Genomic DNA, 14,509 nt, shown 5'->3' with positions numbered 1-14,509 from the left:
GGAAGTTCAGTGAGCCCACGAATGTCAGATTTACCAAAGGTCAGCTCTAGGCCTCTCCCTTAGCAGAGGACTTGGCTAGACTTGGTGGAAACCGAAACTTCCACATCCTCTCACTCCTCAGGGCAGCTCCATCCCTGGCTCCATCTGGCAGACTTGGCCCTGCCAGGCTCATCCTGGCACTGGCTCTCATCCTCAGCAGCTCTGGGGCTTGTGTGCAGCCCTGGGCTCACTGCAAGACTGCTGGGTGACATTACCTGGGGCCCTTCATACCTAGAAGTTGTTTCCTTATTTCCCACAAGTTGTGGAACCAATTGTGGGGCCTCTGTTTCTGCTTTAAATGAATAATTTTGTATTATACCCATTAAAAATAATGAATTTGGGAGGGGTCACAGCATGGAAATCCTGACATTGCTATGTTTAGAATTATAGATGGAGCATAAGAGATTTCTGCCCTAATTTTTTTGCAATTTAATTCATACTTGTCCTTGAGTACAGTTGGGCATCTTCATTACTTTGCTTCTACTTGCCTGAATAATTTTTATCTTAGTTTCTTGCCATCTGTAAGTTTGTGTTCAGAGCAGTGTTGAGGAGGCAGAGCTGGTGCTGCTGAGCAGCTGCTGCTGCACCCACTGCTGTGAGAGCCAACTGCTCACACTGGGGAATGCTGCTCTGAGCTGCTGCTGCTGCTCGCTGCTGTCCTGGGGACACTGGCATTTGCCATTACTGCAGGACCTCAATTACACGTGTCACTGCTTGCACACAGGAAAGGACACATTGCTCTGCTGGTTATGGCACTTGTGTGGCCACTGCAGCGCCATTTGATCAGGTTCAGAAGTGATTTTTGCACTTGTTTTGAAGGACTGAATTCTCCCCTTGCCTCCTCCATTCAATTTCTGTTTTCCTTCTTCTGCCAAGAGAAAATTCTTCTTATTGAGAAATTCTCATTTGGAAATAACTCTTGTGTCTTTCTTTTTCCAATTTACATGCTATATTTTGGAGTCTAAAATCAGAAACTCTGTGACATGTTCTTTGATGTGATTTGCAATTTGTCTTCCCATATGAGGACTCACATTCCTCTGTGACCCTGGTGAATGTGATGTGCAACTCAGGCTAAAGAATCTTGTGTTCTAGTTTGGTGGATGCCATTCACTTGTGGTGGTTTTTGGGTTTTTGTTTGGTCTCTTTTGCTTTGTGTTGTATTTTTTTATTAAGTTTAGAAAAGTCTTTCATTGTTCATTATCTCAGTCTTCAGATTTTAATATATGCCAATCATTGTCATGAGGACTGTCCCCAAAACCTGGGTAAGGAGGCATCCAGCATTAGGGTTAAAGGCTGCCATTTATATTTATGTGGCATTTCATTCTAGATGTCAAGGGACTGAAGCTGAAATCAGCCAAGTTTCTCAGCTGGGTGCATTTGTAGAACTTCTGACAATAGCTCAGCCTGAAGCTGACAGACAGCAAGTACTATTTTTACCTCAGGAAACTTTGAAGACACTTTGCTGTGACTTCATTTTCTGCTTCAAAGTTGAGAAATGTCCAGACTTCTGTTGAAGAAAAGAAGACTGAGGCTCTCCCAGGGTCAGCTGTCTGTGACAAAAATATTTCCCAATACTGACAGTGTGGTTCTAATCCTTCTGCCCAGAGATAATGATTTGGGTGTACCCTGATAACTGATCCATGTAGTGCTCCTGGTATAAGCCTTCTGGAAAATGAGATTTAAGACCTTTTTCACCTTTGGTTCAAGATTTGGTATGGGTAATACCTGATTACTCAAGTGCAGTTATTCTGTATATATTTATGCCTCATTTCTGTAATGCAGACACTAATAATTACTTCCCAGGTTTTTCACATAAACCTCCTCCCCAGGTTTGAAAATGTGTTCATTGGAGTTTCTACATCTACTGGCAAGGGATGATTTCTGCTTGATGTATTTGAATGTGAAAAGTGTTTTGGTAATGGGCTATGAAAGATATGGCCAAAAGTAAAATTTTGGTCTCTGCATAATTACGTGTGAAAATGAAAAAAGGGTTAATTAAGAAACATTAAAGAGAGAAAAAAAAAGAAGCAAGAAATAGAAAGACCTCAGGATCATCAAGAAGTAAGACATAGAGTATAACTTGCAAAGACATCAGTATGTACTGAAATAATTGTGTTGTGAAGTCCCTTTTCTAATAAGAATTCATGTCACCCTGCTGCTGTGGGATATCATTGCTAAATCATTCTTTTTGCTTTATTCACAGACCCCACAGCCGGTTGAAAACTACATCAGTGAAGGAGAGTTTGAAGACGATCTGAGTTCTTCTACCCCGAGCACAACGGAGCTGGAGGTCCGTGGATCCAGCCAAGAAACAGATGAAGATTATTTTGAAACCGTGTCACATCAGAGTGGGTCTTTGTCAGATGTAAAAACTGAGCCTTATGAGAGTGCATCAGACACAGAATCCCTTTCCAGTGACGTAACTGGGAATGCTTGCTCGGATTCAAACTGCCTGCTTACTGAGAAAATCCCCCTGTGCTGTAATGTTCCCAAAGAAAAGGCAGAAACCTCCCAGGAACAGAACAGCTCCAGCCAACCAGAGTTCACCCAGCCTGTACAGCTAGCATTGTCCTCCAAAATAAAAGAAGCACCAAGCAAAACTGAATTTTGCATCCAGTTTGAAGAGTTAGAAGGTGAAGAATTGGGTGATGAAGAGCTAACGTTATCCAGTGATATTTCCACCACAGAGAGCCAAGTCTATGAAGAGAACATTTTATCATGGGCAAAGAGAGAGTCTGTAACAGCACAGCAGATTAAGGCAGAGTTAGAAAGCAGGGAAGTGCAGTCCTCTACCAACTCAGTACTTACAAAAAATGACGTTGCAAGACTGAAGGAACACCCTGCAGTATTTAGCATTGCTTGTTTCAAAGCAAACTCAGAAAGTTGTTTGATTTTTCCTGAGGTACAGCTGTTTTCCTTCCGGTCAGATGCAGCACCAAGCTGCAGTTTGCCTAATCTTCATTTTGAAACAAATGGGCCTAGCTGTAAAAGTGATACTGAGACACCTGACTGTAAGTGTGAATTAGAGTCTATGTCCAGTATAAAATGCAGCAGGAGGAATTCAGCTGACAGTGAGGACACTACAGGTAAAAGGATAAAGTATGGAAGTACAGAAACCATGTTGACATCAGATTCACTCTCCTACCAGAGTTGCTTCAACCCAAAATCCTGGCTACCACAAAAAAGGTCAGAGATTACAGAAAGTAAAACATGGCACAGTGTACCTGAAAATATCAGTGCTCAAAGGGAGACAGAATGTCTGGTGAGCTGTATTCACTCAACAGACAAATTTAGATGGTCATGTTCCAGAATACATCTTCAAGAGCTGGATTTTGAATACACTTGGAAAAACTTAGGAAGGGTAACTGTAAGCCCTGAAAAGGCTATAGAAACAGAGGGCCAGTTTGGCATGAGAAGATCTTTTCTTGATACTGACACAGACTCAAAGGTGTGTCAGGTTTCTCAACCAGCAGCCTCTCTCCAGTGCATTGATTATTGTTTGCACTCTAAATCAGAGACATGTGGCCTTAGCCCAGAGCCAGCTGGTACTTGTGCTGACAGCTTAACAGGGAGTGATTCTTGTGAGGACAATCCAAACCAAAAGGAGACATCCCCTTCCCTGGATTGTGATCCAGGGATCATAGATACTGAGGAACTTACACAAAACAATGAGTGCACAGCTGAACGAGATCTGGAAGAGAGCAGATTCCCAAGTGATATTGATATTGAACTTACACAAAACAATGAGTGCACAGCTGAAAGAGATCTGGAAGAGAGCAGATTCCCATGTGATATTGATGTTGAACTTACACAAAACAATCAGTGCACAGCTGAAAGAGATCTGGAAGTGAGCAGATTCCCATGTGATATTGATATTGAACTTACACAAAACCATGAGTGCACAGCTGAAAGAGATCTGGAAGAGAGCAGATTCTCATGTGATATTGATATTGAACTTACACAAAACAATCAGTGCACAGCTGAAAGAGATCTGGAAGAGAGCAGATTCCCATGTGATATTGATATTGAACTTACACAAAACAATCAGTGCACAGCTGAAAGAGATCTGGAAGAGAGCAGATTCCCATGTGATACTGATGTTGAATCAGACACTGGTGACACTGAGAGCCCTGCAGCTTCTCCTGCAGGTGTTCCTGCTGGTGTGGAAAGCACAGACTGGGATTGTTCTGTAACCTGTGTTTCCAGTAGTGGAACACAGCACACACATTTGAAGGAGAATGGTCTTGAATCTGAGCTGTCAGATACGGAGATTGTGGCAGGAGAAAGATGGGCAGATGATTCTGATTCTTCTGATCTTGGCTTTGGTTGGAAAGTCCTGGAAGCTGCAACACAACCAGATGGCAGTGACAGAGGGGCAGAGCGTGGAGAGTCAGAGCAGCAAAATACAAGTTGCAAAACTGGTGCCTTGAGGAGCCACTCGGAGCTAGGAACACATGAATATCCTACTCATGAAGAAAAGGATGAAGAGAGTGTCTTGGCTGTTGAAAGGACTCTCAGATCAGATTATATAATGCAGGGAAGGGATGTAATGACTGCTCCAGAATTAAAGCCTGCCCTAATTATAGCCTCTGTGGAAGAGAAAGGATTACAGTCCCAAACACTGAATGATAACCTTCCTACTGAAGTGGTAGCTGAAACATTGGGAAATGTAGTGAGCAAGGATTTGATGTCTCCTCATACTGTCAGTAAAGCTCATGGTGAGCCAGAGAGAGTTCTGAGTGAATGCTGTAACTGTGAAGAACTAATTCTGGCCACCCACCCCATTCCTGGCAGTGCAGAGGTACTTTCTGGTAGGGATACAACTGAAGTAAAACCAGAAATTTCAGAAGAGAAAAGAGAAAAAACAGAAGTAGTTTCATCCTTAGGGCTCACCTGTAGTAATTCTGCAGTAGCAAGTGCAAAATTGGAATTCAGGAATGTTGCTGTAGCACTAGGCAGTGATTCACTTCCTGCAGAAATTCAGACAGATCCATGTGAAAAAACACTTGTAAAATCTCCCAGGGGAAGCAGTGTGGAGCTCTCTGAGGATGAGCACTGCAGAGCAAGGCCACTGGTGACTGGAACAGTGCCACTGGAAACCAGCAGCAGTGTAAGCAGTGTGTGCCAGGAAGGTGGTGCTGGTGTCAGCCTTGAAGGGCCCAGCACTGTAAAATCACAGGGCAGAGGTGGTGTGATGGCCTTTGAGGAAGAGCCCTGCAGAACAAAGAGGGGATTTGAATTCAGGAGAGAACAGTTAGGAAGGTCAGGCTTTGGAAACCTTGGAAGAAGCGATGACCAGGTGTCTAAGGAAGAGGAATTCAAAGCACATGGAAGCACAGAGGAAGGTTTGAATATTACTAGGGCAGTGACAGTGGACATGAGCAGCAGTGTAAGAAGTTTGTGGCAGGGAGATGGTGCTGGTGTCAGCCTTCATTGGCCCAGCATGGTCTCTGAACAAGCAGTAGGCAGGAGAGCAAAGGAAAGCTGTATGGGCTCAAGGGAAGAAACAGGTATTTGTGGAGAAGCCTCTCCTAGGGAAGGAAAGGAGGGCTCTCCTGCAGAAGATGCCTCTAGCCCCAGCAAAGACAGTGCACTCAGTCTGGATGTGTCTGATGTCTTTGATGAGTCTCTGAACAGGGACACCCACAGCACTTTCATGCTGGGCCTGGACAATGTGAGTACCTGCAGCACCAACAGTGAGGAACTGGATGAGAACTCATCCCACATCCTGGGGAGTAACAGCAGTCTTCATAAAGCTGTACAAAAGCCAACAAAGAATGAGTATTGTGGGAAATCTTCCAGGTTTTTGGTATTCCCAAAAATGACATCTTTCAGGAAAACTAAGCCTGCCTCATGGGAAAATCAGGGAAGCAGCAGTATCTTTGGCAGCAAGGTAAAGATGGAAGAACTGGATGTTGGGAAAGATGATGACGACACTGCAAGTTTACTGTCTTTCAAAAGTTGTTCATCTGGTTTAGTCTTCCACAGGAAGGAAAGCTACACCTCTGAGTACTCCGATGATGATGATTTATTTTATGAGAGACCTGCAGGATTTTTCAGATTGAGCCTGAGGAAGGCCTCTGGCTCTGGTCGGATACTGATGGAAGATGCAGATCGACAAGTTTCAGGTTCATCTGAAAACAATGACAGTGAACCTGTGGAGCATTCAGGGATTAGAAAATCATTCCCTGAAAATGAACACAAAAGAAACAAAACCCCTGAGGGTAAGAAGTTCAGGACAAGGTTGGCCTTGGCACACAAATCCCTCTCAAGCTTATTTGAGTCCAAATGTCCAGAAAAGGAAAACACTGAGCAAAGCTCAAAAGCATCAGTGAAAAATGAAAAGGAGAAAGTCAAACTTCGCCAGAGTGCCTGGAAAGCTTTTCTAAAGAGCAAGGAGGCAGATGGACTAAAAAGACCTGTCCTAGTAAGTTTATCATCCACACAGGAGGGTCTCAATGCAACCAGTGGCCAAGTGTTAACACCACTAGAACGACAGTATAGTTCCAACAGAAACACTTTTTTAAAAACAGAAACAGATAATGGCTCCTCAACAGACTCCAACTATTTTGACAGCTCTGTGGAGCCTCTTGATGTCTCTTTACCTGCACGTATGTGGAGAAGAAGAATACAGTCCCATGACTTGGGTATCAGATACTCACAGAGTTCAGACTGTGATGAACAGCAGGAGGTTCTGAGCAACAGTTTAAACACTTCTCTTGAGGAATACTGGATTAAAACTCCATTTAGCCCCCCTGACTTCCAGTTGGCATTTAGTCAGTCAAGTCCATCATGTCCCCAGCTCTCCAATTCTGATGGTAAAGACATGCCCTGTAGGCCCATGAGTCCCAAACCTCAGAGCTCACGGTCCATTTCTCAGCACAAGAACTTCCGCTACCCCGGGCACATTTGCGCCGCTTCTATGATCTCTCTTGGGAACAGCTCTGGAGTGGAAAGCAGTCTGGAGGCTCCTGAGAGGCCAAAGACACTGAAACCCAGAGGAAGTCTCCTACACTCCTTGGACGACTTCCAGAGGGATGACAGTGGCATAAGCAGTCAATCCCAGATCAGCTTAAATACAGCTTCTTCCATTAGTGACATGCTCCAGGACGAGGTGAGTTGTCAGGGAATGATCAGGGAGCGGTTGGGTTTGCTCTACTATGGTTTAGGAATTCCAGTGAAACTCTTCAATGGTTCAATGGCTCATTGGTTAGATGAGTGCAAAAATATTCCTCTTGGTTTAAGACAGCACTACTCTTTTCTGTTTCTGTTCAAGACTGTATGAATTGATGTGCTCTTAAAGGGGGGATTTGCTACAAAAACCCAAAGGAATGGAGTAATCACAACACCATTAAAGATTGTACAGACATCACCCTGTGTTTATTGCCAGTTTTAAGCTGGGTTTTACCCCTCTTAAGGCAGAATTCAGCCTTGTAACTGGTGTATAGTAAATAAGTTTTTCATTGTGAAAGGCAACAAAGATATCAAGTCCCTATGCCTAGTAGTCACTTTTAAAGAAGTAAAACCACTTTCTTTAGACAATGAGTAGCTGTCTTTAGAAGTACCATGTGTCTTTTGCAGTCACCATATGTACCTTTTGGTTGCTACTAGAAGTCCTCTTTTGCCTTTTCTACAACAAAGAGAAAAAAACCCCAAACTGCAAGCTCAGGGTCTCCCTTTCACGTTATATTTTGTTCTAATCTAGGTAACACATTAAGTCCTTTGCACAGGCTGAATCTCAGGGAACAGACTGGATCTTCATTAGGAATTTTGTGGTTGACTGAGACTTGTAAAAGCAGAGGCTTCCTCTGTCAGTAGGCTTTTAATCCCAGAGAGATTTCACAAGTTGTAAGTGGTTGGGAGCTTAGGAATCTCTTTCAGTGGCTGAGCACAACCCCCAGAGTGACTGAGACTGAGCTGTAACTGAGATCCCAGAACATGCCTTGACCACGCTACCTTTTCACTATAATTGCTGATGAGTTTTGACATTAAAAAATGGGATAATAATTTTTTTTGAGCAGATTGTCAGAAGTGGTACTTGAGAGAGTGCATGAACTTTTGCATACCCCAAGCAGACAATTTTCAGAGGGTTCATTAATCTGAAGCTGCTTGATCAATTCATAACAGCTGAGGGCTGCTTGTGTTCAGCTCCAATGAGCCTCACTCAGCTTTTGCTGCTGTTGCCTTTTGCCTCTCACATCTCAGCTTACATTAAGCCTTTAAGATACCCTCCAAGATGGTCTTATCCTGCCTTTTCTCCATACTTTTTTACAGAAACTCCCTATTTTTTGTATAGAAACAAAAAAAGATGGGCAGAACCATCTCTTTATCTAGCCAAGTCTTGAAAACCTCCATTGCTGAAGGTTGCACTGCCTCTCTGGGAAACACATTCCTTGAGATTTTTTTTCCCCTAATGCCCAACAAGAAGTTTCCAAGCTGCAGTTTCTGGCCACTGTCTTGTGGCACTGTCTGGCACTACTGAGAAGAGCTGGGTTCCATCATCCATGTAAATACAAAATTGTTGGTGAGTGCTCTCACACTGCCTTTAGTGCCCTCTTATCAGCTTGAATAAACCCAGCTCTCTCAATCTCTCCTCATATTCCCAAATGAAAGTGTTTTGATTGATTGGCTTGGGGTTTTTCTCTAAAGCTGTCTGGAAGCCAAAGAAGTGTTTGGGTGCCAGTATGAGAGGTGAGAGCTGTAGTATCAGAATTCCAGGGGGGAAAGGGGAAGAGAATTAACTTTATTCCCTTCTGTGCTTAGCTTTATTTTAAAATATTTTGTTTCATGGGCACCAGGTTAACCTACAAACTTAATACTGCACACTGCATTCCAAACAAGAGACTGCAGCCTAGGAAAAAGCAAGAGACTTGGACTATACACACTGTCAACAGGTGAAGCGTCTCAGAGGATGAATAAAATCATTGACCTGTAAATTATAGCTCAAAAGAACATCCAGAAAAGAGTGTAGAGCTGAGGGATGTGTAAAGCCTTGAAAAGGCAAGCCTACATGCTATAATGTAAGCATTAGGAGCAAATAAATAATTACTTAAATTGATTGCTAGATTAAATTATTCAAAGAAAACCATAAAAAATTTAAATGGTATCTAAGACATAAAAACAGTTTCATTTTCCTGATTCTTCTGGAGGCTGCAGAATATGATATCTGAAATTGGACAAATGCAGCTGGAGCCTAGAAATTAATGCAAATGTCCCAGATTTCAAAACACAACATCTAATCTATTAAAATAAAATAGGTAGGGCTTTATTTATTTCCCTTCTCATGACATTGTGAAATGAAGTAGTATTGCTCCCTGGATTTTTTAAGCAAAGCTGTATTTTCAGGAATCTCTGAAAACACAACAGACATTGGGCAAAGTATATTTGCAGTGTTAAATCTTTCCAAAATAATAATCATCTATATGCTAAGGATGGCCTTCCTTATGTATGCTGCTTCCTAAAGAGCCCATAAAACTCAGTTTATTGGTGAATTTGAAGAAAAGTCCTTTTCTATTCCACATGAGTAAAGGCATTAGTGCACAACATACCTGTAATAGTGAAGCTCTTGAGCTCACTTCCCACTGTGCCCTCCAGGGTGGGGATTTGTATTTATTCCCCAGCCCCAGCCAGGTATTTTTATAGCTGTGTCAGCATAATCTGTGCCAAACTGCACTGGATCAGCTCCCCCTGGACACCTCTGGCTACCACTCGGGTAAGTAACTCCTCTGAGCCTGGTGGAGCACACACCAGCCCCTCTCTCAGTTCCTGCTAGTGGTTAACATTGCCCAGGTTTCATCCAGGACAAAGATTTTATGCTGCAAACAGCAAGACAGAACCATTACCAGTTTGCCCATCTGCCAGGCCCTTCCCTACACGTTTAATTAATCTGTTCATGGCATGATTTCATTTGCATAAATTGTGTTACTCAGCAGGCAAGAGCAAACTGTCCTAAAACGTCCCATGTTTGGAATTCACATGTTCTTCTCCTTACTCCTGTCCAGTGAGGTGGGGTTAGGCACAAAACACCTTTTTCACAGAATCTATTCTTCCTAGATTGTGGCATGTCTTATGAGGGGAGAAGAAGAATTGACCTGGAATTGTTGGTTAGTTGAAAATAGAAAGGAGGTGCCTGCAGTGGTTTGAGGGTTGTTTTATTTGGGTTCTTCGAGTGATCTGTGAGAAACTGGACACATACTATGGTCAGGATTTTTTTTATCATGAGACTCCTGAGTTCACTCATTCCCCAGTGTTGGTATCTCCTACCTTAAATATTATTGATTCTCACACTGATGCTACCTGGAGTAGTAGCTGGTTGCCTAAGGGCACATTTGATTTCAAGTTGTTCGAGTATAAAAACTGTAATTTTGTGCAACCCCTCAAATGGGAGTGAAGGGCAAAGCTGTGCAATTCCTTGCTCTTGGCCCAGCATCAAGCAATAAAATGGATAGTGTAAAGAGCACATCAGGAAGCACAGGGCTTAATATATCAGACCTGCAGGCATCTATGAAACCTTTTCACATTGTATAACTGAAGTACAGCTGGAAAACCAGAAACAGACAAGAGGTCATTTTTCTGTTTTCAGAGACATAGTCTGTCTTTGTAAACAATATTATAGAGACAGAGGGACCTAAATCCAGGTGGAATGCCAGTGTGATATGCCATCTAAAATAAGGGTGAACAGGGCACTGTCCTGGGCACAGGGAGTGTATATTCCACGCTCAAAGGACAGCAGAGCTGCTGCTTCAGGGTGGAGTGCTCCTAAGTGTTTCCTTCTGAGTAGTTCTGTGGCTGAGTAACAGAACTTTGCCATCTTCTGTTCAAACTGACTTGAAGCAAACAAAATTTCCATCCAACAAACCCTGTGTTTTCACCTGCAGTTTGTAAAACAGGAGTCTAAGCAGCCATGTCAAACAGCAGCTGGAAAGAGGCCAAATAAGAAATGGGTTCCCCATCGCAAAAGGAGGCCCCCCCGGGTCCCAGCGTGCCCTGTGGCCACCCTGGAGAGCAGAGCCCGCACATTTTCCTTCCCTGCTCCCGAGGAAAAAGCCAAGGAGATGCCAGAGAGGAGGAGGAAGAGACCCAAACCCCTCTATAAGTGCTTCAGCTTCGATGATGTTTGGATGGAGAGGAGTCAAAAAAGGAAGCTAGAGAAGGAGACACAGCCAGAGGGAGGGGTTCAGTTGCAACATCTCCCACAGGACCCCTCAAAAGTAAGAAGCCACACACCGACCTCCTCGTTCTCTGGCACTGTCTTCCTCTCTGCTCAGGCTGTTTCTCTCTGCTCTCATCATGTTCCTGTCCTTACACTTTGTCTGGTACCACTTCTGTCAGCGTTTCTGTGGGCCTGGAACTCTGTGGAGACTGTGGAATCACCAAACTGGCCCTTAAGTGATAACATCTGAAGGTGGTGGGTTCCTTAGCTTCTGAAATCGAACAGTTCATGCCCTGTGAGATGTTGGGAATAGAATGCAAGAGAATCAGGTTGCTTTCTGAGCTGAGTGATAGGGAGGGCAAGGAGCAAATCAAAGTTTCCTTAAATCAATATAAATTAAACTGATGAAATCTCATTCTGTGCCCTGTGGTGTTGCTGTATAACTTTAATAACAGACTTCAAATTAGACTTCCCTTGTATCTGATGCCAACTCCACAATTCCTACTGAAGCAAATTCCTGCTGGGAAACACTCAAGAGAACATTGCCATTGGATTTTTAGCTATTAATATTCTCCTCTCCACCGAGAGAGACTTTTAGTTCAGCATTATGATTGCTTGTGAAAAACTTTGTGGCTGTTGTGACTCACACTGATGGCATCTGTTACTTTTGGATCCAGAGCTAAGGTCTGTTCCCTTCAGGGAGAGTCACAAATCTCCATCCAAGAGCCAAAATTAGCCTTAATACATACAAAAGAACTTCTGGGGAAAAAAGACATGAGATCAAGGGATGCTCTATGAAGCCTCTCACGATGATATTGAGAAAGTTTCTGATCAAGCTTGAAATCACGTAGCAGATACTCAAAAGCTTTCCTCAGGGGTTTCTGCTTTGGTCTGTTATTTGTGTTTGTTTCCCTTTCTCTCTGTTGTCCTGGTTGCCTGTCTCTTGTTGTAATTGCATTAAAATGACAATTTTGGAGAGGAGATGAGGCCTCAGTAGTCCTATCACCACTTCAGAATATGCTTGAGCTTATGTGCACAGTTAGTTCTGTGAATGGTGAAGGGGAAACATTGGCCTGCCCACCATGGCTTGCCCAGAGAAAACCTGTCCACCTGGGAGAGCTCCCGTCAAACTGACAGACATGTGGGACAGCAATCCCAGAAACAGGGGTTCTGAAAAACTGCCCCCTGTTCTCCCCTTCTCAAGGAAAGAGACTAAAAATCTGGGCTATTTTATATGTGTTGGGCTCTTCAACACAAAATGCTGCCAGTTGCTGCATGGATGAGTGCTGGATATGATTCTCTGATGTGTTTCCCACTTTCAGTTCAGTGAGGATGCTTCCCTGGGTCAGCTCCCTACTGCCTATGTGATGGAGACAATGAGTATTGCTCTTGAGGTTTGTGTATGTTAGGATAAGAAAAATTTAAAAATAAATGACATGGGTTACCTCTCTACCTTGGCTGAAGTTCTGAGTGCTTAGTGCTGTGCAGGGATGAGGCTGGCTAGTGAAAGTGAATGCCTGGCTTACACAGGGTCAGGGATTAACAGAAATCGGTGAAATGTACTAAAAATATTTCTCACAATTCCTGGACAAGCATGGGTAGTGATGGAAATCCAGCCTGTGCTGCAGGGCATGTGGGCCAGCACTGAGCCCATTAAGGCTGCTCAGAGGAGTGACCAGTTCCCTCAATAGCTTCCCCTGCAGCCATCAGATCACACAGCTTGAATGCTGTCTGCTTTGCTGATTGACTGCACATTTGGAGGCTGCCAGAAAACAGCTTCTCCTTTAAGCATTTCCACCCTTATTTTCTGGTGCAAACTCACCTCTAAATTGCAATCAGCTGCACGATGATTTGCAGCTGCCCCCGTGCCCACGAGGCCTCTCTGAACATCACCTGCCCGGGGGCTCTTGGGCCTCAGTCAGTTTTCTGGTTCATTCTTCCCTGAACAGAAGGGTCTAGGTAGGTTTAGGGTTTACTGTTTCTATCCATTTATGTTTTGTAGGTTATTGACACTTTAATTTTTGTAGGCAGGCCAAGAAAGCAAAGTGCTGGTTTAATGAGAGGACTGTGGGGATTCAAAGTCTCTTTTTTTATGCCCATATAACTGAATTTCTTGGCCTGTGCTTTTTATTTATACTAGTAATCACACAGTTTATTTTTCGTATTATTTTATTCTGTCTTTGCAATGCTTTAGTTCTCTAATAGTGCTGGTTTATTCATACTCCCAAGTGTCTTGGGAGTGCTGTCACAAGCTGCACTGTTTGAGGGCAGTTTTAGAAGGATGCTGAATCCCTTTTAATAAGAAGGAACAAATTATCCCAAAAGAAGCTCTGTAAGATGTTCACTGTCTGTTGTGGTTCTGTGACTGCAACAAGGGGACTGTTTGGGGCTTTGGAGAGCTGAAATTACAAGTCTGATGTTTTCTGACACGGCTGCCTTGGGATGTGTGGCTTCTGTTGTGACAAGTCACATTGTGTTAAGTCAAGATCAGGTCAGCCCACAAGGTGATGTAATGCTGCAATATTGGGGAAACAACTCAATGGGGCAGAGCAGAGAGGAATTCTTGCTGATTTCTGATACCACTCTATCATTCAGATGAATGTACAGAGAGGAGCATAATGGAAATATAAGGCTACTTTGAGGGCTGGCAATTGGGACAGGGAAAATGGACAAACAATCAAGAAACTACCTATAAGCTAAAAAAAAACACCAACCAAAAACATTTAAAATGCCAGCTCCAAAAAATTCTATATATTATGGATTTTTTTTTTTTTAGGCCCAGTAAACTGCTCTGCTTCCTTAAATGGGTACAGCCTGTGTAAATTCCCAGTCAAACTCAAAGCTTGACCCAGCTGTCCCTTATAATGAGATGCTGCCAGTAACAAGCTGAGCAGCTTCTGATCTCAGGCCTTAAAGTCTTAATACAGCACCCCCCACGCTGCCCACCCCAAGGGGAAGAAGACAAACATAGCTGTGGATGAATCTGTGTTCTTTTGCTTGTCCATAGGCTTTGCCCTTCAGAAGATGGTGTGTTTCAGGCTGTAGCCTGGGGTCCTCTTGCTTGTTTTTAACACAGGACAAGTTCCCTCACTGGAGCAGAGACAATGCCCCAAACCACTGCCATGTGGAATGCTGTAATGGCAACGGGCTCTGGTTTGGGAATTATTCTTGCTCAGAACTGCCCGTCTATCGCCATCCAGTGCTTTCCTGTTTTGACAAAAATTTAAACCCTGGTTGTTAAGCTTGATGCCTCTTGAGCGCACAGCAATAGAAGCACAGACATGGCTTCTACGTGCATTTGTTTGAGCACAGTTTGTG

General features: G+C 43.4%; 1 protein-coding gene across 1 annotated transcript in view; it reads left to right on the top strand.

Moving 5' to 3' along the window:
* ARHGEF4 (Rho guanine nucleotide exchange factor 4) overlaps positions 1 to 14,509 on the top strand; it is a 183,444-nt gene that overhangs the window by 48,115 nt on the left and 120,820 nt on the right. Inside the window, exons 2-3 of the mRNA XM_030954386.1 lie at positions 2,243 to 7,153; positions 10,917 to 11,249. Of these exons, the coding sequence (XP_030810246.1) occupies positions 2,243 to 7,153; positions 10,917 to 11,249 (5,244 nt within the window). The remainder of the gene's footprint in view (positions 1 to 2,242; positions 7,154 to 10,916; positions 11,250 to 14,509) is intronic.

The sequence above is a fragment of the Camarhynchus parvulus genome, chromosome 9, assembly GCF_901933205.1.
Source record: "Camarhynchus parvulus chromosome 9, STF_HiC, whole genome shotgun sequence".
NCBI lineage: Eukaryota > Metazoa > Chordata > Aves > Passeriformes > Thraupidae > Camarhynchus > Camarhynchus parvulus.
Note: the sequence above shows the minus strand (reverse complement) of the source record. Positions and strands in the feature narration are given on the sequence as shown.